Raw genomic sequence first — 24,704 nt, forward strand, 5'->3', positions numbered from 1 at the left:
GGCAAAACATCAGACGGCTACACAGCTACGGCCAGCAACAATGAGATTAGCCCCGAGGTGGAGCAGAGAGCAGGCAACCACATCTGTGTGTGCATGTTTGTGTGTGGATGTGAATGTGTGGACAGAGACAGAGAGATGGGGGGGAAAAAAGAGGAAATGAAGGGGGCTGGGGAAGGCGAGTAACACATACATTAACTACAGAAGCAAAAGGGAACAAAGCATGAAAAATTCTGGTTTATTTCAGTTCAGGTTTTGTTTTTAGGGAACATGATACCATCATTTCAATCATGTTACGTGTTGAGATTTCAAGTCTAACGGGGCTACAATCAACACCAGTCAGCAACTGGATTTGATTGCACTGCGCACTTTAGGGTTTCACCAACATGTCCTTCAAACTGAACTAAAAGAAAATGTTTTTTCCAGATATGATATCCTAATTTGAAGGATGGCGTTATCTGTCTGTGCCAAAATTGTGCAAATCACGGCTGGAAAAAATTACATTTTACGATCCATTAGCACGGCAAAAGTTTTGTTTGCTCACTTAGTCCAATCTCCTCCTGCTGCAGGCTTCGCGGCTCTGTAATAACATCACCCAACTTCCTTCTTTGTTCGCTGACAGACAACAGCCTTTGTTCCAGCAAACACTAAAGGGACATGTCGCTTGATCATTAAGGCATGCTTTTTCAGGGCATTTGCTGAAACAACTGATGCCGTCCGTTTTCTTCGAAGAAGAATCTAATTAAGGGAGTTGTTAGACTGTTTAGATGAGTTTGGAAAATTAATAATGTAACTGTCAGATTCCCAAACAAAGGAAACATTTTTCAAGAGAAGCACAACGACGGCGTCACTTCTTTGCTAACTGAAATCATTTGCAAGCAATTTTAAGAAAATCTATGAAAATGACTTGCTGTGCAAAAGGGAAGATGATGAAGGGTATGGAGGAGGTAGAGTGAAAATACAAAGAAGTTGCACAACAACAAAAATCTACATTAGTTAAAAACAGTGAAAAGATGGCATTTTGTGTCAACCATCAGCTCTGATGCGCAGCACACACAGCTTAACTCACCATGATATAATGGCGCTGCATCTCTGACTTCTCACTGGCCAACTTGTCACACTCGAGCTTCAAACTGGAGAGAGAGGGAGGGGAGAGGAGGACAGAGTCAGACCTTGTTATTCAGCTCGACAGTCTTCCTTCTAAAAGTGCTGACACCAGGTGACTTCTACCCCCCTTCATCATCATTACCTCCACTTTCACCGGCAGCACTGTCATCACTTTCATCATTGCTTCAACCGCCACCATCATCATCAGCAGCAGCAGCAGCACCACCTCCGTTCTCATCATCCCCCGCCACCATTTTCATCTATATCATCGCTGCCAACTGCATCATCATCATTAGCACCATCATCATCATCATCCTCGCCTTTATTAGGTCAGTGGCAGCGTGTTCGCCACACCTGACATGTGTCGATTGACAGGAGGAGGTCAAACTCCCTCTGAACTCCAGAGACGAGCCGAGCCAAAATGTCTGCTCACTAAATCAAAGAAGAGGCAGCGAAGCAAAAAGTCTAAATATAGTGTTGACGCGTTCTCTGCGACCCTTTCCCTGCGACAGCCATTAGCTGTAATCATGTCAGCGTTGATGTCACGCGAGGCGACAGGACAAAGGAGGATGCATCAACAAGTCAGCCTGATTGTCAAATAAAAACGACAGAGGTGGAAAAAAAAGAGCCCCTCTGTGATTTTGATTGAAGCAGCCTTTTATAGCGTGTCAGTCACAGGCGGAATCATCCGATGTGAAGCGTGGGTAAGACTCATCAAAATATGCAGACACACATGCTAGATAGGTTCAGATTTAGGATAAGTCTGTAACCTGTTTGATGGTGTGTGTATATTTATGCAGGGTTGTTCTTCGCAGCTGTCTGCAGGAATGACAGCTCGATTATAGCGAGCGATGGCTCAGTCTTTGCCGCTGTTAGTCTTAACTGGCAGACTGAACACCGTGTTACACACAGGCAATAATGTAAGCTTACTCATACACACAGAATTGTGCTGCTTTTTCTATACTTACTGTAGCTACTGCAGTGTAGACTGCAGCTAGAGCCTCCACCCTTGCCCTGACTTTAAATACAAAAACCACAATATAATGAAAAAGTATTCAAGACTGGTTTGTGATAGGATGCCACCACAAATCCAGTCAAGAAATTTCCATGGTACTAAATATTCTACAGTCAGCCGTTAGAGGTATTATAACAAAGTGAATGCGACTGGGAATGACAGCAACTCAGACATGAAGTGGAAGGTCCATGTAAAGTTACAGAGCGGGGTCAGCAGATGTTGGGCACAGCACAGTGCACAGTGCACGCCAACTTTCTGGAGAGTCAATCGCTACAGACCTCTAAACTTTACGCGGCCTTCAGATTAGCTCAAGAACAGTTCGCAGGGAGTTTCATGGAACGGATTTCCACAGCAGCTGAGGGAATTATGGAAGGGGTTGTATTTCAGGAGGTGGGCTCAACCCCTTAATTAATAAAAGGAACTCTTAATGCTTCAGCATCCCAAGACATTTTGGACAATTTCATGCTTCCAACTTCGTGGGAACAGTTTGGGGATGCCCCTTTATTGTTCCAACGTGGCTGCAGACGAGCGCACAAGGCAAGATCCATGAAGACATGGTTGAGCGAGTTTGGCTTGGAAGAACTTGACTGATCTTCACAGAGTACGAAACCTGATTTGGATGATTTAGAGCAGAGACTGTGAGCCAGGCCTTCTCGCCCAACATTAGTGTCTGACCTCATAAATGCGTTACTGGAAGAATGGTTAAAAAAAAGAAAAGAAATTCCCATAAACGCAATTCTAAACCTTGTGGAAAGCCTTCCCAGAAGAGCAGAAGCTGTTATAGTTCCAAAGGGTGGGCTGACATCATATTAAATCCTATGGATTAAAAAACGGGATGTCACTGAAGTTCATATGCGTGAAAGCAGAAAAGTGAATGCTTTTGGCAATAGAAAAAGCAAGTTTTCACAGTACTATGCAGGGCTGTGAACTCCTTACTGCTTCTATAGGAAGTAGGAGGTTAAGTAGCAGCCAGGTGCTGCTAATCAAAATAAATTTATTAACTCATCAACCAAGAGCTACATCTCAGTCTCCAGAGTCCTCAGATTGAATTTCATGACTGCACAATTGTAAAAAGACTAAACAAATAAGGCTTGATGACAAGGCAAGGAAAGCCACAAACTCAGTGGATGAAACAGGTGCTGAGAAGCTTTCTCAATTCTATGGAATTCACCCAAAGTCCAAGACTCCAAGGATCTTCCAGAAAAAAAACCCAGAAGAGGGAACAAAGATTCATGTCTATACCACTATCCAGGACGTGTGGAGCAGTCATGAATAGTAAGATGCCCTCCTAGAGTGAACTGCAAGGATTGCTGCTAAGCAGTGAGAGTGCCTCAGGCAGCAGAAGACAGAGGTGTTAAGGAAAGGCGAATAAGACCAATGCTGATCCATCCACCATTGGCAGACAGAAGAAAAAACGTGCACCAAAAAAACATCCTACCAGTAGGTACAATTTACAAAAGGCCAGGGTGAACAAAAACAAACACATTGTTCAGATAAAAGCAGCACTGGAAGAGGCCCCTTCAGTCTAGTTCATTAAACACAACCACAATTGCGGAAAAAAACTGCTGACTTGACTCTTATCCAGATGACAATCGTGAATCCCACAGCCACAGAAGGTCATTACTGAAAAGTGGATTTAAGCATGTTAATGGAGAGCTGACTAGAAAGGAAAAGCAAAGCAGAAAAAGAAACAAGGACGGCTGCAACCTTGAGTGGACTGTGAAGGAAAGTTGATTCAAGAACTTGTAAGAGTTTCACAAGGAGTACCTGAGGCGGGTGTCATTGCATCATCAGCCACCACCCACAGAAATGTTCAGGAAAGGAACTTCAACTAGTACATTTCTAATATCAAGCCACTCCTGAACCAGATGCAATGTTGCAAGTTCTTATCTGGGCTAAGGAGAAAAGGAACTGGACAGATCCAATGTATCATTTCATTGGAAATCAAGGTCATAAGGAATAGAAAAAGAGTGCAGAGGCACAGAAAGTAAGGTTGGATTTTGATGTCCAGTGTGATGTTTCCACAGTCTGTGAAAATTTAAGATGCCATGTCATCTGCTGGTGATTGGCTCACTGTGTTTTATCAAATCCAAAGTCAATACAGCCATCTACTAGGAGATTTCAAAGCACTTTATCCTTCCATGTGTTGGCAAACGTTATGAAGATGCTGCTTTTCTTTTTCAGCAGACCTTAGCAACTGCATCCATGCCAAAACATTTGCTGAACATATTATTAATGGTCAGCAAACATTATTTTGCAGAGGTTTGTGATTGGCTAGCCATGTCCGCTGACCTGAAGCACATTGAAAATCCATTGTCAAGAGGAAAACTAGAAACAATTGATCCAAGAATACAGATGAGATGAAGGCTACTATCAAAGCTTCTATAAAAGTTTGGCAGTGCCACAAGCTGACCACCTCCACGCCAAGCCGCATTAATGCAATAATTTGCAGTAAAGGACCCCCAAGTACTGAGTGTATAAGTGAAATTGAACATTATTCAACTGGATTTCTCATTTTCATGAGCTATAAGAACATAATCATCAAAACTAAAACGTTAAAAAAAAAATATTAAAGTTTACCTTCTGGAATGAAAATTTTTATTTAGTTTTTTTCGCACAATTGTAACTGATGATGGGATATCTGTGTTTGTAAGTAGATAGAAACATCCTCTTCTGTCTTATCTCAGCTCTCACGGTGCTCTCACAGCAGCTGTTCCTAATGTAAACGCTAACAGCCAAACAGTTTACCTTTTTCCCCCCGCTCTGTCTCCTGTGTTTCCTTTTCTGTCTCCCTTCCTTTTATATGTGTATTTTCTGTCACTCTGAACTCTGTTAACAACTCTGTAACCCTGTTACTTCCTGCTTTTTTGTTAATAAGTCACCTTGTGTGTCTTGTGTGCTGGTTTGCCTTACTGTGTTAGCATTTTCCCCTCGTCTGCTCTGCCCTCATTAGATTCACCTGAGTCTTCTTTCCCAATTAGTCTTCTCTGTGTATTTATAGATGGTCTCTTCCTCCTTTACTTGTCAGTTCATCTGAGTTGCTTGGCTGTTTTCCTGTCTGGGTTACTGCCTCTGTCTTTCTCCACGTCTCTGTGTTGTTCTGAAGTTTTAGCTTCTCCTTTTGGCTACTTCTTCGTTCTTCCATTTATTACCTTTAGTTTGACATTTGTCATGCCTGAGGTTTCCTTTTTTTAAAAAAAAATCCAACCAGCCTCCCAGTATCAGCTTTGAGGTCTTCATATCAGTAACATTTTTAATGCCCTTTATTTTTATTATTTATTTGCCATAATATTTAAACTCATGTAATGATTGGTTCTTGCTGCTGAAAACAAGGATGTCATCTTCGTGCATGACAATGTTTCTCAAGAATCCACACGTGTATAAAACAAGTAAACAGTGACCCGCTTTAAAAGAAAATCCACTCTGCAGCAATAACACTCAACATTTATCGTATCAACCATCCAACTCTTTTTATCGATACGAAGAAATTGAGAACAGTTGCAGCCAAAATGCAACCAAGCAAAATAAAGATGTGCACTTGTTGGCTGCTCCAAGCTAAGGATATCTGGTTATGACTGCTCACACCTTGGTAAGCAACAGATGTCCAACCTGATAACACTGACATGTGTGAAGGGTTTTTTTCTTTGGGCTGGTGATTTTAATCCTTAATCCTGTTTTCGTACGAGCAGCCTCCACTCGCCCAAAATGTTCCCCTTCCCACTTACATAAAACCCTTAGCGCCATCCCTGTGTACATGCGTAGGCTGTATGGTGGGTTGTCATGACAACAGGCGTCCCCGCTGCCAGCCTACCTGGGATTGGCTCCGTGCCTCCTCTGATTGGTGCTCAGCAGCCCCCGGGCCTGCGCCACTGTTCTCAAACGACACTTTGATGGAGTTTTATTGCCGATTCTTCCGCCTCTAAATCGCTCCTGCTGTCATCTTTATTTTGATTTATGTATTCCCTGATCTATTTATGCATGTGAACGAGGGGAGGGGAGAAGAGACGGGGGAAGGAGGGTGGGCTGTCGGGTGGGAAGAAGAAGACAGCGACAGCTACAATGCTCGGTACTATACCCGGGGGAACGCCTGCGGTACATTTGCCTTTTAAAGTCTTCAGCAACAGACACACGCAGCTCAGCAGAATACTACAAAGCCTCGTCTATGGCTCCCAAGCCCCCCCACCCAATCCTAGCTCCCCTCCTGAGTCAATAGGAACTGTATGCATGTTCTGTATGCTCAGACAAAAAAGGCATTCTTTCAACTGCGCCGTGACTCTCTGAAGGGGGTTAAATGGTGCTGCTCACTGTTGTGGGAATTACAAAAACCAAAGTCGAGGAAAAAGACGCACAGGGCATTACTGCAGCTTTAGAATCCCCTACAAACAAAAGCGATCAGACCAGAGCAAGGATTTTACACACAATGTGTTACTCTTTCATCTGCCTTTGCCTGTGTCTGTAACCGGCTGAGGCAAGCCTCTGGAAGGTTCTGGGAGTACAGGTACAGAGGAACAAACCAACCTCCTCAGGAAGGAAGACAGGCTTCAAAGACTCCACTCGCACAAAGAGTGGATTTCTTGATGCAGACCCCGTGGCATCCCTCCTCTTTACAACAGCTATCAAACAGATCAGTGAAGGTCGGAATTTGGAAGCACCTCAGACTTCTGGAGCTGTAGCGGTATTTAAGCAGTAAAGGAAGATCAATAGCCGAGGGTAAACGAGATTGATTTAGGTATGAGTCAATAAAGGCTTCCTTAGTGTGCAGTATGGCAATAGAGCTGAGATACTACTGAAACAAAGGCACACATCTCCATTTTTTTCTTACCACAGAACAGTTCTCTTCGAGTTCACACTGTGCTTGGCTGCAAACATTCATCTTAAAAGTCTAATGATTTTTATTTAAATTCTTGAAGGTATCCTGCAAACAATGATACCATTTGTTGTTTTTTTTAAAGTGAAAATACAGACTTAACCCTGGCACTGTTATCATATTTTGTTAATTCTTTGTATTCATCCATCCATCCATTCGCTTCCGCTTATCCTTTTCAGGGTCGCGGGGGGCGCTGGAGCCTATCCCAGCTGTCATGGGGCGAGAGGCGGGGTACACCCTGGACAGGTCGCCAGTCTGTCGCAGGGCCAACACACACAGGGACAGACAACCATTCGCGCTCACATTCACTCGCACATTCACACCTAGTGGCAATTTGGATTATCCAATTAACCTATCCCCACAAGCTGCATGTCTTTGGATGGTGGGAGGAAGCCGGAGTACCCGGAGAGAACCCACGCAAACACGGGGAGAACATGCAAACTCCACACAGAAAGACCCCGGCCTGATGGTGGAATTGAACTCAAGACTCTCTTCTTTGTATTCGATTAAATTTAATTAAGAGGACGTGAACCATCAGCAAACCCTCTGTTTGCTACTTCTTTACAATTCCTATAAAATTAATTATCACTATTATTATCTGAATTTATTTAATATTAAGACAGTAAATGTTGTCTGAATATGCTCACAAATATAAACTACTTCGCTGTCCCTGAGTTTTAGCTAGCTGTAGAGTCAGGCAGTTTCCAAGTGTTACTGTTAGTGATTATTGATGTAAAACAAAGTGTTTAAAAAAAGAAAAAAGGACATACATCCGCATTAAAAGCCATTCTGACCAAGAAATGGTAGGTTTTTGTTGCCACAACACAGCTCAGTTTATGTTTAACATACCGGCTACTGGTACACAAACACAGTATGTTCAATAAACAGAAATCCTGAAAATACACATGTACAGCCTGGGGATATATTCCTTATTAAAAAGAGCTGCACTTAACAGGCTGTCATATGTACAGCTTTTCAATTTTGTTTGCATGCAGCAGTGTTTTCACCTGTGGTATTGTGCTTGAAGAAACTGGAACTCATCCTTGATCCTGTCACAGGAATCAGAGGTCGTGAATTTCAGCTGCTGCGATGAGGCCTGCAAAAACATAGAGAGAAAAACGTTAGAGAAGAGCTACTGAGAACCATGTTGAAAGAGGAAACAAAAAAAGCAGGATAGGTGAGTGAAGGCAAGAGAAGCAAGAGACCAACGTGGAGAAATAATTAAAAACACGAACATGAAATCAAACAGTTTTCAATTTGCCACAGTCCAACGAGCAAAGCATTACGAAGAAATTGGTTGCCAAGCATGTTTCCAAGTGCGACGGGCCAAATGAAAACCCCCGAAACTGTGTGCATGCTCAAAAACAGAAACATCTAAACTTAACGTTCCTGCCAGCTTTTTAAACCCCTGCAAACGAACTGTTCTCTTACACACCCGCACACAAACCTGACCCACACAGAGATATAATTAGCCATAAATAGATTAAAACACACCCCTACTTAACCTTCAATAGACATAACCCAGACTCAGTCTGTCCTTGGTTTGGCACACACTGCTTCTTTACAGTGCTGAAGCAACCTTATGAGTTATTAGCCAGGGCCGTGATGAAAAACAGCCATGCTGTGAGCCATAACATCCTATTGATTGATGATGCATGAGGTACAATGGTAATACAAAGTGGGTAATGATTATCTTAACATTCCTTTTTGTTATTCCAGCATTCACTTTGAGTGACAGTGAGTAAACATTTAGGCCTGCTTCTTGTATAACTAATGATACTTTTATGAAGATACTTTATAAAAGTATCTTTATGGGGAATTTAAATTCCAATGCTGACGTTATGTGTCTCTCTGCCACACTGTAACAGTACTTGCAGTATTTGTAAATCCCAACAACAGCTGCTTCAAGGCACTTTATATTGTAAGGTAAAGACCCTACAATAAGACAAAAGAGAAAACTCCAGAAATCATATGAACCCCTATGAGCAAACAGTTTGGCGACATGGGAAAGGAAAAACTCCCTTTTAACAGGAAGAAACCTCCAGCAGAACCAGGCTAAAGGAGTGGCAGCCATCTTCCATGACCGGTTCGGGGTGAGTGAATGAAGACAGGACAAAGATATGCTATGGAAGAGTGCCAGAGATAATAATAGCAAATAATAATTAAATGCAGAGCGGTGTATAAACACATTGCGAGTGAAAAAGGTTACTGAAGAAGAAACACTCCATGCTGGACACTCACTGGACTGCCCCAGGACCCTAGATCTATTGCTGCTGGTTCCTACTCTTGAAAGTAGAGTGGGTGCCTGTCTCCAGAATCCAAACCGAAAGCTGGTTCCACAGAAGAGGGGCCTGAGAGGTGAAGGCTCTGTACAATAACCTCAGTTTTATCTGAAGTTAGAATCAGAAAATTTGAGGTCATCCAGGTCTTTATGTCTTTAAGACATTCTTGCCGTTTAACTACTTGGTGTGTTATCGGGCTTCATGGATAAAGCTGGGTGTCATCAGCATAGCAGTGAAAATGTATGCTATGCCTTCTGATGATACTGCCTAAGGGAAGCATGTATAATGTAAACAGAATTTGTCCTAACATGGAACCCTGTGGAACTCCATAATTAACCGTAGTGTGTGAAGAGGACTCTCCATTTACATGAACAAATTGGAGTCTGTTAGATAGACATGATATAAACCACTGTAGCACAGTACTTTTAATAACTACAGCGTGCTCTAATCGCTGTAATAAAATGTGATGATCAACAGTACTGAAAGCTGCACTGAGATCTAGCAGGACAAGCACATAGACGAGTCCGCTGTCAGAGGCAGTAAGAAGATCATTCGTAACCTTCACTAAAAGGTGTTTCAGCCAAGACAGCAAGTACTGTTATGAATAACTACAGAGACTATGTTGTAACTTACCCATATGCTAACAAAACAGGTATGACATAGTAGGGCACAGACACAGGATTTCTGAGAATTTCCCCTGTGCTGTCTTGGAAAGAGGATATTGGAAGCGGATACTTTGAGTGCTGTGGGCAGGGTTTCCATGGGGCAGGCTTGCTCCGACGTGTACTTTGGATGCTCAGTGATGTTGGGATCTGTGCCTTTAACTCTCCTCAAGTCATTCCTGAGGATTCTGGCTGGAAGCGCTGTCTTGTGGGTGCTTCCTTGGTTTCCAAAAAGTTTAAGATGGGTGGTATGTTTCAAGGTAAAAATCACATTAAATTCCACTACTCAGGGTTTCCCTTCAGATGACTTCATTTGAATTTGCTTCAGTCGCTGTTTTTTTATGTTGTAGCCAAAGTCATGTTAAATTAGCATACATAAAATAACACAATGACACTGTCTGTTTGGAGCTAATTTGGAGAATCACCTGACAAGGTTGTTTTTTCACCACATTAATACAAAAAAATAACAGATTTGGTTATGGTGACGAGGACCATTATTTGTGTTTCACTGTTGTCTTTTTTAAGATTCATTTCTGGCATTCTGCCTTTATTGATAGGAAAGCACCGAAAGCAGACAGGAAAGCAGGGAGGGGGGAATGACACACAGGAAATGGTCTGAGGCAGATTCAAACCCAAGCTCCTGCAGCAGCCTTCAGCATAAGCAGTGTCAGCTCATCTCTGAGATATTTTGCCGCCACTGATGCCTTTAAAAAGAATCTTAAAAGTTCATTTCTTGGGAGGCAAAGGTTACATGGGTTGATAATCGTCTTTTAACAGTGAAACAGATAAAAGACAGTAAGGCTACCTATTTAAAAGTTTGTGTTACTTTAAAGTGGTTTAACTCAAAGCCATGTTTTAATGCCCAGAGTGGCCTGTGCATTCACAATTAACCTGCCACACAGAAAAAACAAAAAACAAAAAACAGAGCGTTTTAGATATACTGTGATTCAAATGACAACCATGTCATGTCAAAGACACATTGGGATTTTTAGCAAACAACATCTTTTGCCTAGCCTGGATGTTGCCATTAGCCCTTATTGTAATTCTCTCCACACTACATTCCCCGGGCAGCAGTGGATGCACTGGTTGTGTGTTGGAGCACAGAGAGCATCAAACCCAAATAGGGACAAAATCTCATTATTTCTCAGCAGGCTGCATAATGGGTCATGTGGGGGGGGGAGGAAAAAAAAAGAAAAAAAGAGACATTTTCCACACTGCGATCGAGCAGTTACAAAAAACCATCAGAATTCTGATTGCCGCACTTACAGGAAGCTAGCCCGACATTGTTAGGAATGACCTGTCGCTTTGTACCCCGCTCACCACGACATGCCGCTCAGTCTCATTTTTAACTGCAAATAGCCTCCTCTGCATTCATAGAACAATAGACTGAGACTATACGAAGCAACAAGATAGCTTCAGGTTGTAAGAGCAGATCTATTTGATTCACAGGATAAAGTTTTTTTGTTTCTCTTTTTTTGTTAATGGCTCGGTAGCGAGTACTCTACCATGGTTTTAAGTAGGGAAGGCATTCTTTCAGGGTAACAACATTTGGTATCCTGTACATGCATGAAATGCGTTTCGTACTATGGCCGCAAAACATTTGGAAATTCAGAAGCGCTAAGGTCGGAAGAGGCACAGGCACTTAAGACTTTTATTTAGAAAAACATAAAACGTGCAGTCCTGTAAAACTCTGACAGTGACCTCGGCCATTACACATCCAAATGGTACGAGAAGCCCTGACATTATAATTCTGCCTACAGACACAAAAAAAACCCCAATCCCAAACAAACCAGTCTGCTGCTTGGAGACAGAGGCTTCGACTGTAAAGAAGAATAACCTTTTCCATTATCTCTCTAGCCAGTACGGCATGGACCAAGCTCAGCAAACAACAGCTCAGCTATATGGGCCTGTGCCACACAGAGCCTGTGTCAACACAAGGCACTTGGCTAGAGGCAGCCGTGAAGCTCACACTGCACTGTGTGTCCATGCTTGTGTGTCTATGTACAGGTTGCCCCCTGCGCCAGAGGGCAGAGCTGTTGCTCAAGATCCGATTTCCTCAATGTGAACTGTAATATGCAAGCGTTTAACATGCCAAAGAGTCAGCTGCCCCAGGTAGCTGAAGAAGAGAAAAGAAGTGGAGGCAGAAGGAGGAAAAATAAGAAACAGAAAAAGCAAGAAAAGGAGCAAGAACTTTCTAAGGCTACGTCCACACTAAGGCGTTTTCAAACGAAAACGCGTCGTTTTCTCTCCGTTTTGGCCTCCCGTTCACACTGAGACGACGTTTTCCTCAAGGAAAAAAATGCAGCGTTTTGGAAACGCTCTCAAAAACGCATTCATTTCAAAATGGAGCTGCCCCGTCGCAGTGTGGACGCTCGAAAACACAGACTTTCTAAAACAATGCCGCATTTTAGTCATGTGACCAATTAAACAAAGCTAGTTGAGTGCATTATAAAGCAGTTGTTATGATTGCTCTCAATTTTGACAGCCCTAAAAAAAAAAAAAAAGATTAATATCAGTTTGTACATGCTCCAGATAGCTTTTCTTCAAATCCTTTAATTCTCACTCGCTTTCGCGCATGCGCAGGACTGGAACGTAAGCGTTTTCGGTCGTTTCAATGTGGATGTACGCCTCTGTGAAAACGACTTCAAATCTATCCGGGCTAATGTGGACATAGCCTAACAAACACACCATAAAACCAAACACCAAGACTCACAAGGGCCAGATTAGGGCTTTTATGGCAATAACAGCTTTTCTGTCTCACCTTCCCATCACTATCTTGTGAAACAGGTGAGAAATGTTGGATGCAACAGCAAAAGATTCACATTCTATAACAGCCTACCAGCATGAAATAAAAAATAAAAAAAATCAGCTTTTGGCTGCCATAGTTATAACATGTCAATTAATAAACTAAACTGGATAAAGAAACAGCGATGATAGATCTGCGTGACGTATCAGGCAAGATAATGAAAATGTCACATTAAAAAAGTCATTTTTAGTTTAGTACATCACACACAGCACACTGAAGTCGCTGAGGACAAGTGGCTCAGTTTCACCAAAAATGACAAACAGTGTCTGACAAATATTGCTCCTCCACATTTACAGCAGCCACAGCCTGAATGACAACATCTGCAGCCTGCACGAACCTGACGCTTACTAACTTATCTACTTTGACTCCAAATCGCTGATGACATTTTCACATCTGATTGATAACTCTGCTTCTTGAGTAATTATTCTACACTCTCTACTTTCAGCTTGATATTTTTCATTTTATTTCATTTATTTGTGCAGCAATGGCAACACTGTCATTTACCCCAGTGCATCATATGACCCTAAGGGAAAGAGATTTGACTATATTACTTGCAGCGCTGGGTGTAAATATTGTAATCACATTACCTTTTTCAGTAATGCATTACTGTACTAAATTCAGTAATTAATTTTCAGTTACAATTATTAGTAAATTTAGTTACTAATTAGTTAAATGCATTGCAAAGTCTCTTCAGTTTCTCCAGAAATGTAAAAAAAAAAAACGTCAATCAGCTTATTTCAGTTCATGTGCCTGCAGGAGGAAAAAGGTGGCGTGATCTAAAGCCTTTAAGGCGGGGAGATATAGACTTTACTTTTATTTGTATTGCATAAAAGGACATGGTGATGGTGAAATGCAAACTGTGTCGTATGTAGGAAGGTCGATAGACTGAGTGGTTGGCAGCTGTCAACAAGTGGCTGCATAAGCCAATATAGCTTTAAAAGAAAAAAAATGCTTCACAGTTTTAAATATATTTTAAAACTCTACAGCAAAATCAAACCCTTTTTCTGATAAGACATCCAGCAAAGTACAAGAGCTATGAGCACAGTTCTCACAGTGCTAGTGAGAGATTTTTACCACTCTACAACCAGAGTATGTAGGGCTATCCGAGCGCCATGAAACATACATTGTTAACCATGTTTATTATCTCTTTCTCTGTCAGTGACTAAAACAAGGTGCTCTATGGGGACCTGAGAGCACACAACAGATGGATGCCCATAATGTTAATGAAATACTGCCGTAATATTGTGACACATGCCATCTGCGGTGACAAAAAAAAAGGTGCTTGCATGCTGCGTGAAGTGGATGTGTTTGTCCAAGAGAGAGCTGGGCTAATGCATGTGTGTGTGTGCGCGTGCGTGTGTATCATTTTGTTTGTGTTGCAGAGTGATAGCCTAGACAGCGTAAACGGTTGAGAGGATGTGTGTGTGCACATCTGTGTGTGGGGTGTGATAAGCCTCTATATATGGTGCTTGGCTGCCAGAGGAACAAATATTCACTGCCATGAATCATACACAAGGATAAAACAGCCCACACACACACAAATTTGCATAATACACACACACACACACACACGTGCGCACAGCACCTAAATGTAGGACAATCTCTAATTTGATTCTGCCCTGCTCCTTTGAGACGTAATTAAAGCATTAAAAAGCTTTGTGCGCTGGTGAGGCAATTGAGACAGTCTTCAGCGAATAAATGGGATTCATCGTTTCAGGAAATTGCTGCCCCACCTCCATCCCCCACCCACCAACCCTAAGCACACTCATCGCCCACCCCCGCCCCTCCCCACGCACCCACCCTTCCTGGCCTCATCATCTGGTCCAATCCATGTGAAGTCTACTGTGAACCATAATGTCTATTTTAAATAAGAATCAGGCAAAGGCCGTTTCTGCTCCACGGATCAGTCGACAAAAGCGATGGCAAAGGATGGAGATTACAGAGGGCACTCAGCTTTACGCACACACACATAGATCACACTACAGTGATTAGACACACCAACAATACAAGAATACAGTGGAGCATTTAGACACACCAACAGAGCCGAGACAGCAGCATGTATCCACACACACACACACACACACACACACACACACACACACACACACACACACACACAATAACAGCAGGATACATTGGAAAACATCCTCCTCAGTATAAATCCTGCCTGAGGGTAGCAGCAGTGTGGGGATTGTATTTCCTGGAGCACTGCCTAACTGTTTACATCTCAGCCGGAGTGTGTTTCTGTGTGTGTGTGTGTGTGTGTGTGTGTGTGTGTGTGTGTGTGTGTGTGTGTGTGTGTGTGTGTGCGTGTGCGTGTGTGCGTGCATGTATGTGTGTGCTGGGGGCAGGGATGAAACCTTGGCATTGTAATCACTCACTAATGACTGGATGTTATCTCACTCCCACTTTTAAATGAATGCAGAAGATCCACACTGACGAACAGTTGGCCTATTTTTCAATGCCAGGATGTGTTTGCTCCATAGCAACAGTCTCAAGGATGCCATTTGAGCCATCCGGCTTTTCTGTCCATCACAGATTCCCACTGCCCATCTGAGTGTGGAGTATAGGCATATTATTATTCTTCAGGCGTGACGTTTTTTTCTACGTGACTGAAAAGAACAAGTGTTTCCATCTGATTTTTTTTTTCTGCTGAAAGCAAAAAATAAAGAGTATTCTTTTTTTAGCTGAGTCTGAATGAGATTATACATTTTATGGGTAATTTACTGCTGGCAGTATGCATGTGGGCGATGCCCCAGTTCAACTTACTTTCACACCAAGTACAAGTGCTTACATTTAGACATATCTTAATACCAAGGACTCAATAATAATAATGCAGATTTTCAACCATAAAAGTGAGAAGCACCCTAAAAATCCAGTGATAATGTACACCAAATACTCGTCATGAATCTGAATCTGTAGGCTCTGTATGATTCTGAAACCAGCACATATACCTGCCATGTATTTTACTGACTTTATGCAACAGGAATAAGTAAAGACAAATAGATAATACACAGGAAATACAACAATAAAACTCAGTGCTTTTTTTAAAATACAAACACTTCATGACTATAAAACTGATATGCACCACCTGTGTACTACTCTCACACCTGCTACAGCCACGTTCACTGACTGCAGTAGAAATGCGGTGTTGGTGCATCCATTCTGTGCGCTGTCATGATTTAAAATCAATGGGAGATCTCCTCAAGAGCAAAGACGGTGACATAAGTATAACTTCCAGCTGGAAGAGTGTGTGGAGTCAAAGTCTGTAAACTTTCTGGCAGCTTTTATTAAATTTGATGATTTTATACAAGCAGTTTTTATGCACTAGTATTCACTGAAATGTAACTCAATTTAGATAGCATGTCAAACCTGTGTGTACAGCTGCTTTATAATGCTACAGTCACACCAGAGAAAGCAGCAGTCGGAGACCGCAGAACAACAAAAGTATTGCAACGGTGTGAAAAAATAATTTGCAAACGCACCGTCTTTGAAATAGCCGTTTCAAAGATGGAGTCAGTCTATGATTTAATGGGGAGAAGTTGGCAGTTAAGTGCAATCTGTTTGTGATTTTTAAAAAAATCTGCAAACCTGTGGCTTTCAACAGAGAAATTCACATTAACTACTTGCATTCGGAGTCCAGCCAGTAATGCACGGTAGAGCAGGGCGATATGACCAAAAATATTTATCACGATATACATTTGAAAATTTGCGATAACGATATAACTGATGATATAACTGACACTAGACAAAATACTTTACAACTCCACAACTTTATTAGTGCAAAGAAAATCATCAATGTATTTTCACTTAAACAAGCAGCTGTTTTATATGCATTAAAGTTATATAAAAAAAATTAACAGTGCAAATGCAAATTTCTCGCTGACAGTTTAACCAAAAGGCGTTTCCAGTGGAAACTGGCCGACATATCCTCAGCATAACCATGTATAATATCCACAAAACTTAAAAAGAGCTTATACACATACAATACGGTAATATTATGTTGAAGCACAGTGAGGCGCCTGACTACGATAGCCGTAATGCTCCAACAATCCATCAAGCGGTGCGGGTTCGTAGCAAAATCGTACTGAAACATTTGACAGATTTTCGAGCGCCGTGTACATAAAATCGTTTCGAGGTCAGTAAACACAACCAGAGTTCATACATAAGGCACACGGGATTATAAGGGGCACTGTCGATTTTCAGAAAAATCAAAGGATTGATTTTAAGTGTGCCGTATTTTCCAAAAAACACGGTAATAACGACGGCCCACTAGCATGCTCTACCAAAAATAGTGCTTTGTTGTGTATCTGACGGACGAAAGCCAAACCAGTTCCACACCACTGAAGTTGCAGCATTTTTACAAACCAGTTCTGGTTCATCTGTTTCATTTAACGATCCACTTTCGCCCTTCTCATTCTGCGTCGCCGCCATGTCCGTATGTAAACAAAGGCACTGTGCATGCGCGTTTTACCCATATTCTATCGCGATATTTCATTTTCTTATTGTTGCCCAACATTACACCAGTATTACCGTGAACGGTATGATATAGCCCAGCCCTAATGCACAGAACTGAAACAGAAAGTAAGAAAATCCTCCGCCTTTAGTGATGAAGTTGCTGCAGTATGCCGATTTAACTGCAAAAAACCTTGCTTTTACATAGGAATATAACAGGCTGACAGCCACCTGACCTTATGGCAAAGGCACACATCGCAGATGAGTTTCACTCATCGACTCAGACTGATTCCAACATGTGCTGTAAACAATGTCTGTCTGCATTTATAAATATACATGCAATCCATCGCCCATTTGTCTGAGCACGACTGCAGTCATTCCACTTTCAGCATCATCCCGTCTCTTTGTACTGGTGAAACGAACGCATGGTGTGTGCGTTTATTTGGGCAAACGTTTCAGCAAAAATCCATCCTGACATGATTCACAGAGCCTTTGAGGGCTTAAGCTTTTTGCTAATACACGAGCAGCAAACAAGATCACATCCTCCATCTAAGAATAGCTCCAACCAAACAATTCCATCTAAATATCCCGGATTAGTGTTTGGACTAAAGCATATGAGCCCAGTGATCTGAGAGAGGGACAGGGCTAACTGGCCCACATCCAAGCTCACCCCCAGCCAACTCTGTCTGGGCCAAAAGGAAGCCTCGCTATGTTAGCGGCTAAGTGTGTGTATGTGTATCAGAGAGGAGAGGCTGAGGAATAGGATTGTGTCTTCAGCCGCTCTGGACAGGGGCTTTAGAGCACGGGGAGAGCCTAATCCTGTTTCGGCCAGGAATTTGATTTTGATTATTATCTCTCACAAACCAAGCAGAGGCTTACCCCCATTTCTGCAGCATTATCCCCACAACACACAAGCACACATACACACACACCTCCCTCTTGCAGCCCAACAGATTTGACCTCGTTAAGACGCTTTAAAGGGGATTATTCTACTTTTATCACTTCGAGAGAAGTGCCCTTGCAAACATAGGCTTGGCATGTCTTACCTTCCCTCCCCATTCTGAACTATCTTGACCCCCCCTGGCAAGGCCAGCCAAGTACACAGTACAAACACATACAAACACGACAGTTATAGCACACTGCCCTGCAAACACAGATGCACCTGTGTACAAAAATATAGTACACTATACCCACACGCACGCAGGCTTGTACACAATAAGACCTAACATAAGGTGGGGGAGGCATAGTGTAACACACACACACACCACAGGAAAAGAGTGCAGAGATTGCAAAGCCAAGGGAAATGGGCAATTTGTCAAAAGTGGGGAAAGTGGTGAGGCCGACAGTACTGTGGGTTTGGAAACCATGGCTGAGATTAAAGCCAGACTCGCAGAAGGGGGGCTTTAAGATTACACCCAGTACGGCTGTGTAGATGATTGATGCCTGCTTGTAAAAACCAAGGTTATTACTTACAACAGCCAAAGGAGGAGAAAAAAAACAGGAACGAAGAAGGGAAGATTAGATAAGTTTGCAACAAGTTAACAATGAAAGGAGAAAGCTGGAGCTCTGACATTTGGGCAACACCGGGGGAACTCCAAAGTTCTTTGGCACATATTGTTTTCTATCAGAGTATTGTAATTTCAAGTGTATGCTGATGAGCTCTATTTGATTTCATGTTTACGCCAACAGCATGCAAATTAGTTTTTTATAGTAATGGGACCAGGACAGACTGAACAAGGGAGGTTCTCATTGCCCTGCTCTTGAATGAAAAGGCTGTTGGTGGGGATGTGGTAGCATATTGTTTCAGTCATGGCCTTACCGCTGTTAGGCACACAAACAGAACAGCTAATTCTCCTTTGCACATTGGCAGATCTGCGGGCTGTGGCCAGGCAGGGGCAATCAAGCCGCCTCCCGTCGAGCCGCTTTGTTCCAGCCCATCGCACCGTTCTGCTCTGGGGAAGGTTTACCCCACCCACCGCCACCCTCCTTTCTTCCCACCTCCCACACTCTCCTCCTAGGAAGCAACTGCTGAATACTGATGCAGTTCCTCACTACATCCCCCCAACATTAACTCCCACACGAGAAAACCACACACGCACTTTAAGAGGAACTTGCGAACATGCATGCAAAGACACACACGCACAAAGTCATTACCACATTTTTTTGTGTGGAAACGCACGCACGCACACACAATTTGTACACATGCTAAAAGAGAAGAATGTATACAGACAATAAAAGGACATCCCACGTCAACAAAGCCGTCTATTACTTGTGAATTTGTAACCTTGACATGCAGGCCTCGTCCGTGAAGGCAATGCAGCAGAAATACACGCATGCACACTCAGAAACACACACATCAGTGTCTCCCGCAGGTTTGAGCGAAACCAACAACAGGACATCTGTTTTTGTTTATGGTCACATTCTTTCTGGTAAATTTGCTGTGGTACTTTGTGTAAAGCAAAGCAGCCCGAGCTGACAAAGTGATGCACCGACAACTCAACTGGCAAGTCTCATGCTTCTGCGGATCCTTTAGTTTCTGTATTATAATCATACAGAACCAGAATGTCAATGACGCAGTCCCTCATCTGGCTTGTGATCCATCACAATTCATAGGTTACTGCAATGTGTGAAATACATAAGGAAAGTTTTGTTTTCATTGGTTACCTGTATTGGACTAAGTGACAGTAAGAAAAGACACTGAGAAGCTAAATAGGCTCACAAAATCTGACCAGTACTCCTATAAAATGGAAAAGTGATCAAAAAAAGACAAATATGACCTTGAGCACATTTTGGATAAAGACATTTATCATCATTTTGTGATCAGTGTGTTCAAGTTTCAAGGAGGAATACTGAATCTTGTGAATTGGAGTCAGATAGATGGACAAATAGACAGATAAGAGATGGATAATTGACTCCTCGCCACTAAAGAAGTTTAGGGGAGGAGCTAAAATGAAAATAATTATTATGAAATATATTTTCATTTTAAAATTACAATTATTTTATTTTTTAATGACAGTAACTGTAACACATACAGCACATAACAAGCATTTACGAGCTCTCTCATAAAGGTTTAGCCTTGCTTGTAACTTAAAAATACGCCATTAGTTGTTTATTTCTTTCCTCAGAATCGGTGGATAATCATGTTAATTTCTCTTTATTTATTTATTTATAAAATCACCACAAGGTGAGAGTTTTGTAACTGATTGGCCCAGCAGGGAAGTGCATCATTTATAGAGCGGTGACACGTTTTCAGTCCTCTTGATTCAGTACTTTGTTCAAGCCATATGCTTCTCTGGGGTGCCATAAACTCCAAGGTGCTTGTGCGTTTGTTGTTATACATAATATACTTAAAAAATATTCCTCTTTGCAGACATACTTATGAATCCTTTATCGCATTTAAAAAAAAAAAAAACAACTGCATGGAAACGTCAATAACTTTTTTAAAAGTTCAAACTAACTAATGTACAGTATGCTTTAGCTTTGGCTAAACTGCAGTGGAAACAATATTGATAAAAGCCAAAAGAGGCTGAAACTGACTCAGAGCATAAATCGTGATGTGGGTGAAGAATCTGAATCACCGAACACTACAGCGTCTGCTCAACTGAAGCAGCAGCAAACAACCAAAGCAGACATGACGCCAGACCACCAACCTATGACTCTCTCCCCCACCGATGTAGGAGCGGTGCTGAGCAGGATCAATGTCCACAAGGCTGCAGGCCCTGATGGCATCCCCGGGCGTGTTCTCAGAGCGTGTTCTGGGGAGCTTGCAGGAGTGCTCACAGACATATTCAATCTGTCCTTGGCCCACGCTGTGGTACCGGCCTGCTTCAAATCCACCTCCATCGTCCCGATACCCAAAAACTCCAACCCATCTTGCCTCAATGATTACCGCCCAGTAGCACTCACCCCCATCATCACTAAGTGCTTAGAGCGACTGGTCCTAGCACACTTCAAATCCTGTCTCCCCCCCACCCTGGACCCCCACCAATTCGCATACCGCTGGAACAGGAGCACAGAGGATGCAGTCTCCATCGCAATGCACTCTGTCCTCTCACACCTGGACAACAACAACACCTACGCCAGAATGCTGTTTATAGACTTCAGTTCAGCGTTCAATACAATCCACCCCTCACAACTCATCAGGAAACTGACAGACCTGGGTATCAGTTCCCTCATCTGCAAATGGTTACTGGACTTCCTGACCAACCGCCCCCAACATGTCCGGCTGGATAACCGCTGCTCATCTACCATCACAATGAACACCGGTGTACCACAAGGCTGTGTGATGAGCCCTTTCCTCTACTCCCTCTTCACCCACGACTGCAGACCGGCTGATGGTTCCAACACCATCATTAAGTTTGCAGATGACACCACGGTGATTGGCCTCATCAGTGACAACGATGAGGCCGCCTACAGGGAGGAGGTAGATCGTCTGGCTGAGTGGTGCGACAGAAACAACCTGCTGCTTAACACCGAGAAGACCAAGGAGCTCATCGTGGACTACAGGAGGAATGCTGACCCACATCCACCCATCCACATTAAGGGGACGGCTGTGGAGCGTGTGAGCAGCTTCAAGTTCCTGGGAGTCCACATCTCCGAGGATCTCACCTGGACGACCAACTGCTCCAAGCTGGTCAAGAACCACCTGTCCTCAGACATCCTGGTGAACTTCTATCGCTGCACCATCGAGAGCATCCTGACCAACTGTATAACAGTCTGGTACGGGAACTGCTCTGCCTCGGACCGGAAGGCGTTGCAGAGGGTCGTGAAAACTGCCCAGCGCATCGCCGGAGCACCACTTCCTGCCATAAAAGACATCTACAGGAAGCGGTGTCTGAAAAGGGCTGGGAAAATCATCAAAGACCCCAGTCACCCATCACATGGACTCTTCACCCTCCTGCCCTCTGGGAGGCGCCACAGGAGCCTCCGGACTAAGACCACCAGGTACCGGAACAGCTTCTTCCCCACAGCTGTCAGACTCCTGAACTCTGCCTCCTGACATCTGACCCACGTTAAACTCATGGACTGAACATACACACACCCACAATGGACAACTGTACCCTCAAACACAATAATAACATGGACTGAACCACCACTCACAACCACTAGCACTTTATATAGCCTCTGTAGAAACTATCTACACCCTCACTTATCTTAACTGCACTACTGTATAGCTCTGTGTAAATAATCATTCTGTACATTCGATAATCTTTAATCCTACAACTGTTTACAACTTGCATAGTTCCCATTTCTGTATAGCTGTATATCTCAGATTCTGTAAAGTTATTTATTTCATATTCTGTATAGTTTTTCATATTTATATCCTGTTCATATCCTGTACATAGCTTGTACTCACTACAGCCTGTACATACTTATAGTTATAGAATATTCACAACATACTTCATACCGTGTACATTATAACATACCATAATAGACCCATTTCTGTAATATACTCACATATCTATATTATTGCTAATATATATTGTAATATATCTATATCACTAAAGCACTTCTGGATGGATGCAAACTGCATTTCGTTGCCCTGTACCTGTGCATGTGCAATGACAATAAAGTTGAATTCTATTCTATTCTATTCTAAAATAGCATCGATATTTGTATGATGAGAAAACGCTAACCGTCAACAATTATTACATGAAAAACTATAAACAGTACAGTGATGACGTTTTCAGCACTGTCATTCCACAGCAAGAAGATTTCGACTTTTAATCCAGACTGGGGTTTCGCATGTTCTCCCTTTGCATGCATGGGTTTCCTCTGAGTGCTCAGGTTAAATCCATGTTAGGTTAACTCGTGCTTCTAAAATAGCCAGAAGTGGCAGACAAAGTGCTTTAAGTGTATAGAATGAAGCAATGTGTGAATGTATAAATGTGGGTTGAAGTTGAAAGTGCTTAGAGTGGTCAGCAACTCCAGAAAAGCCCCTATATGCAAGCCAGTCCATTACCATGTTGTTTATAACGTCATCTTTTTCAGTCTCAATTTATCTTAATGCACTCAACTCTTAATATTTTCCCAACAGTAGTGAATTAAAATTTACATTAATCTGCCTTTTCTTCACCCCATTTCACAAAAACATGGTCATATTTTTCTAGTAACTTGTCAAACTGATGACGTGCAAAAGACAACTTATTTATGGAGTCAAACACAAAGAAGGCATACATGCGGGGAACTGCAAGGTAAGGGGTTAAAATGGCAATCATGAACCACAGAACCCCAGTTACCCCTATGCTATCATCAAGGCAAACCCAAATACAAATCAATTAAGTGAAGCCACTGATCTATTAACTTTGTTTGTGCTGTTGATGCCTTTTTGAGCATTTTTAATGCAGCTATATAACTAATAATATAGCTTCTTGTGTAAAGTTCATCCAAGAAGTTTTGGTCAGTGAAATTGTAATTAGATTAATCAGATGTGTCTTTGCATTGCGCCCCTCGGCAGTTCAAACACCATGGACCGATCGTCACTCTTGTTCTACTTCTGGGAATTCTGCTGGAAGTCTGCCTGAAGGGTCCATGTGTATAATTGATACACTGCAGTGCAGTTTCTCAGTCTGTGTGATCATATAAAATTTACAGGAACGCAGACGTGTGCACGGAGCCTCGCACACACAGTATGTGGACAAAATTTATGTCACCCAAGCACACTCTAGCAGGTTTGCAGATACAGAAACTATGACAGGTCTGAAGCACTTTACTTCTTGTGCAAATTAGAGCAGCACCGATTGCAATTTCCTCAGCAAATTATGATTTCTGATTATTTGCTATCTGCCAATTATTCTTATTCTTTCTAAGAACTAAAACTGACAGCCTATACAACACATATACTTTATAACTTCACTAAATAACAGGACATTAAACCTTTCTCTCGGATTCATGCGGCTCCATAATTTTTCTCATAACTGTTTTTATCCTTTGCTCAGACTGAGGCTGTTAGTTTGTGGCTGGCTCAGAGTTCTGGATAGCTCTAGTTTAAGCCACTTTTTCTTTGTTAATTTCTATAAAATGTCCATGTTTAAGTGACTCATTAGGTTTGATGTCACGAACATTTATGCGGTTTTCTCTGCTGTTTACTTTAGTGAAATGTCTGAGTCTTCACTCAGTTCCAAGCTAACAACAAAGTAAGTGGCTTTAAGTGTGTGTCCAACTATTTGCCTGTGCGGCTTTGTGGCATAACACAGACTAGCGCTTTAATGGTCATATGAGCGGAGAGCAGTGGAAACAGACCAATTCTTGTCTCTGGACAGTCAACTGGTGAATCTCTAATCCAAATATAATAATTTCTTGCTCAAAAAAAAGAACATGGCAAGGCTTCAATATGCACAATACATGAATGACTACATCCATCTATTGTTTTGACTACATAGCATGTTCCCACATCTGATCTACTCTATAGGTGAGCAGAAACGGTTCCTTCTACAACCAAACACATAAATGGGTTGTTGAAGAAAAAGAAACCATGAAAATTATGCTGGCACTGCAGTGTTTTCTCATTTTT

General features: G+C 42.3%; 1 protein-coding gene across 2 annotated transcripts in view; it reads right to left on the bottom strand.

The window, feature by feature from the left end:
* tle5 (TLE family member 5, transcriptional modulator) overlaps positions 1-24,704 on the bottom strand; it is a 55,121-nt gene that overhangs the window by 21,349 nt on the left and 9,068 nt on the right. For both annotated transcript variants that reach the window (XM_026157999.2, XM_026157998.2), the window contains exons 2-3: positions 7,994-8,082; positions 1,067-1,130 (exon numbers count right to left, since the gene is read on the bottom strand). In XM_026157999.2, the coding sequence (XP_026013784.1) occupies positions 1,067-1,130; positions 7,994-8,082 (153 nt within the window). The remainder of the gene's footprint in view (positions 1-1,066; positions 1,131-7,993; positions 8,083-24,704) is intronic.

The sequence above is a fragment of the Astatotilapia calliptera genome, chromosome 23 (assembly GCF_964374335.1).
Source record: "Astatotilapia calliptera chromosome 23, fAstCal68.1, whole genome shotgun sequence".
Classification (NCBI taxonomy): Eukaryota; Metazoa; Chordata; class Actinopteri; order Cichliformes; family Cichlidae; genus Astatotilapia; species Astatotilapia calliptera.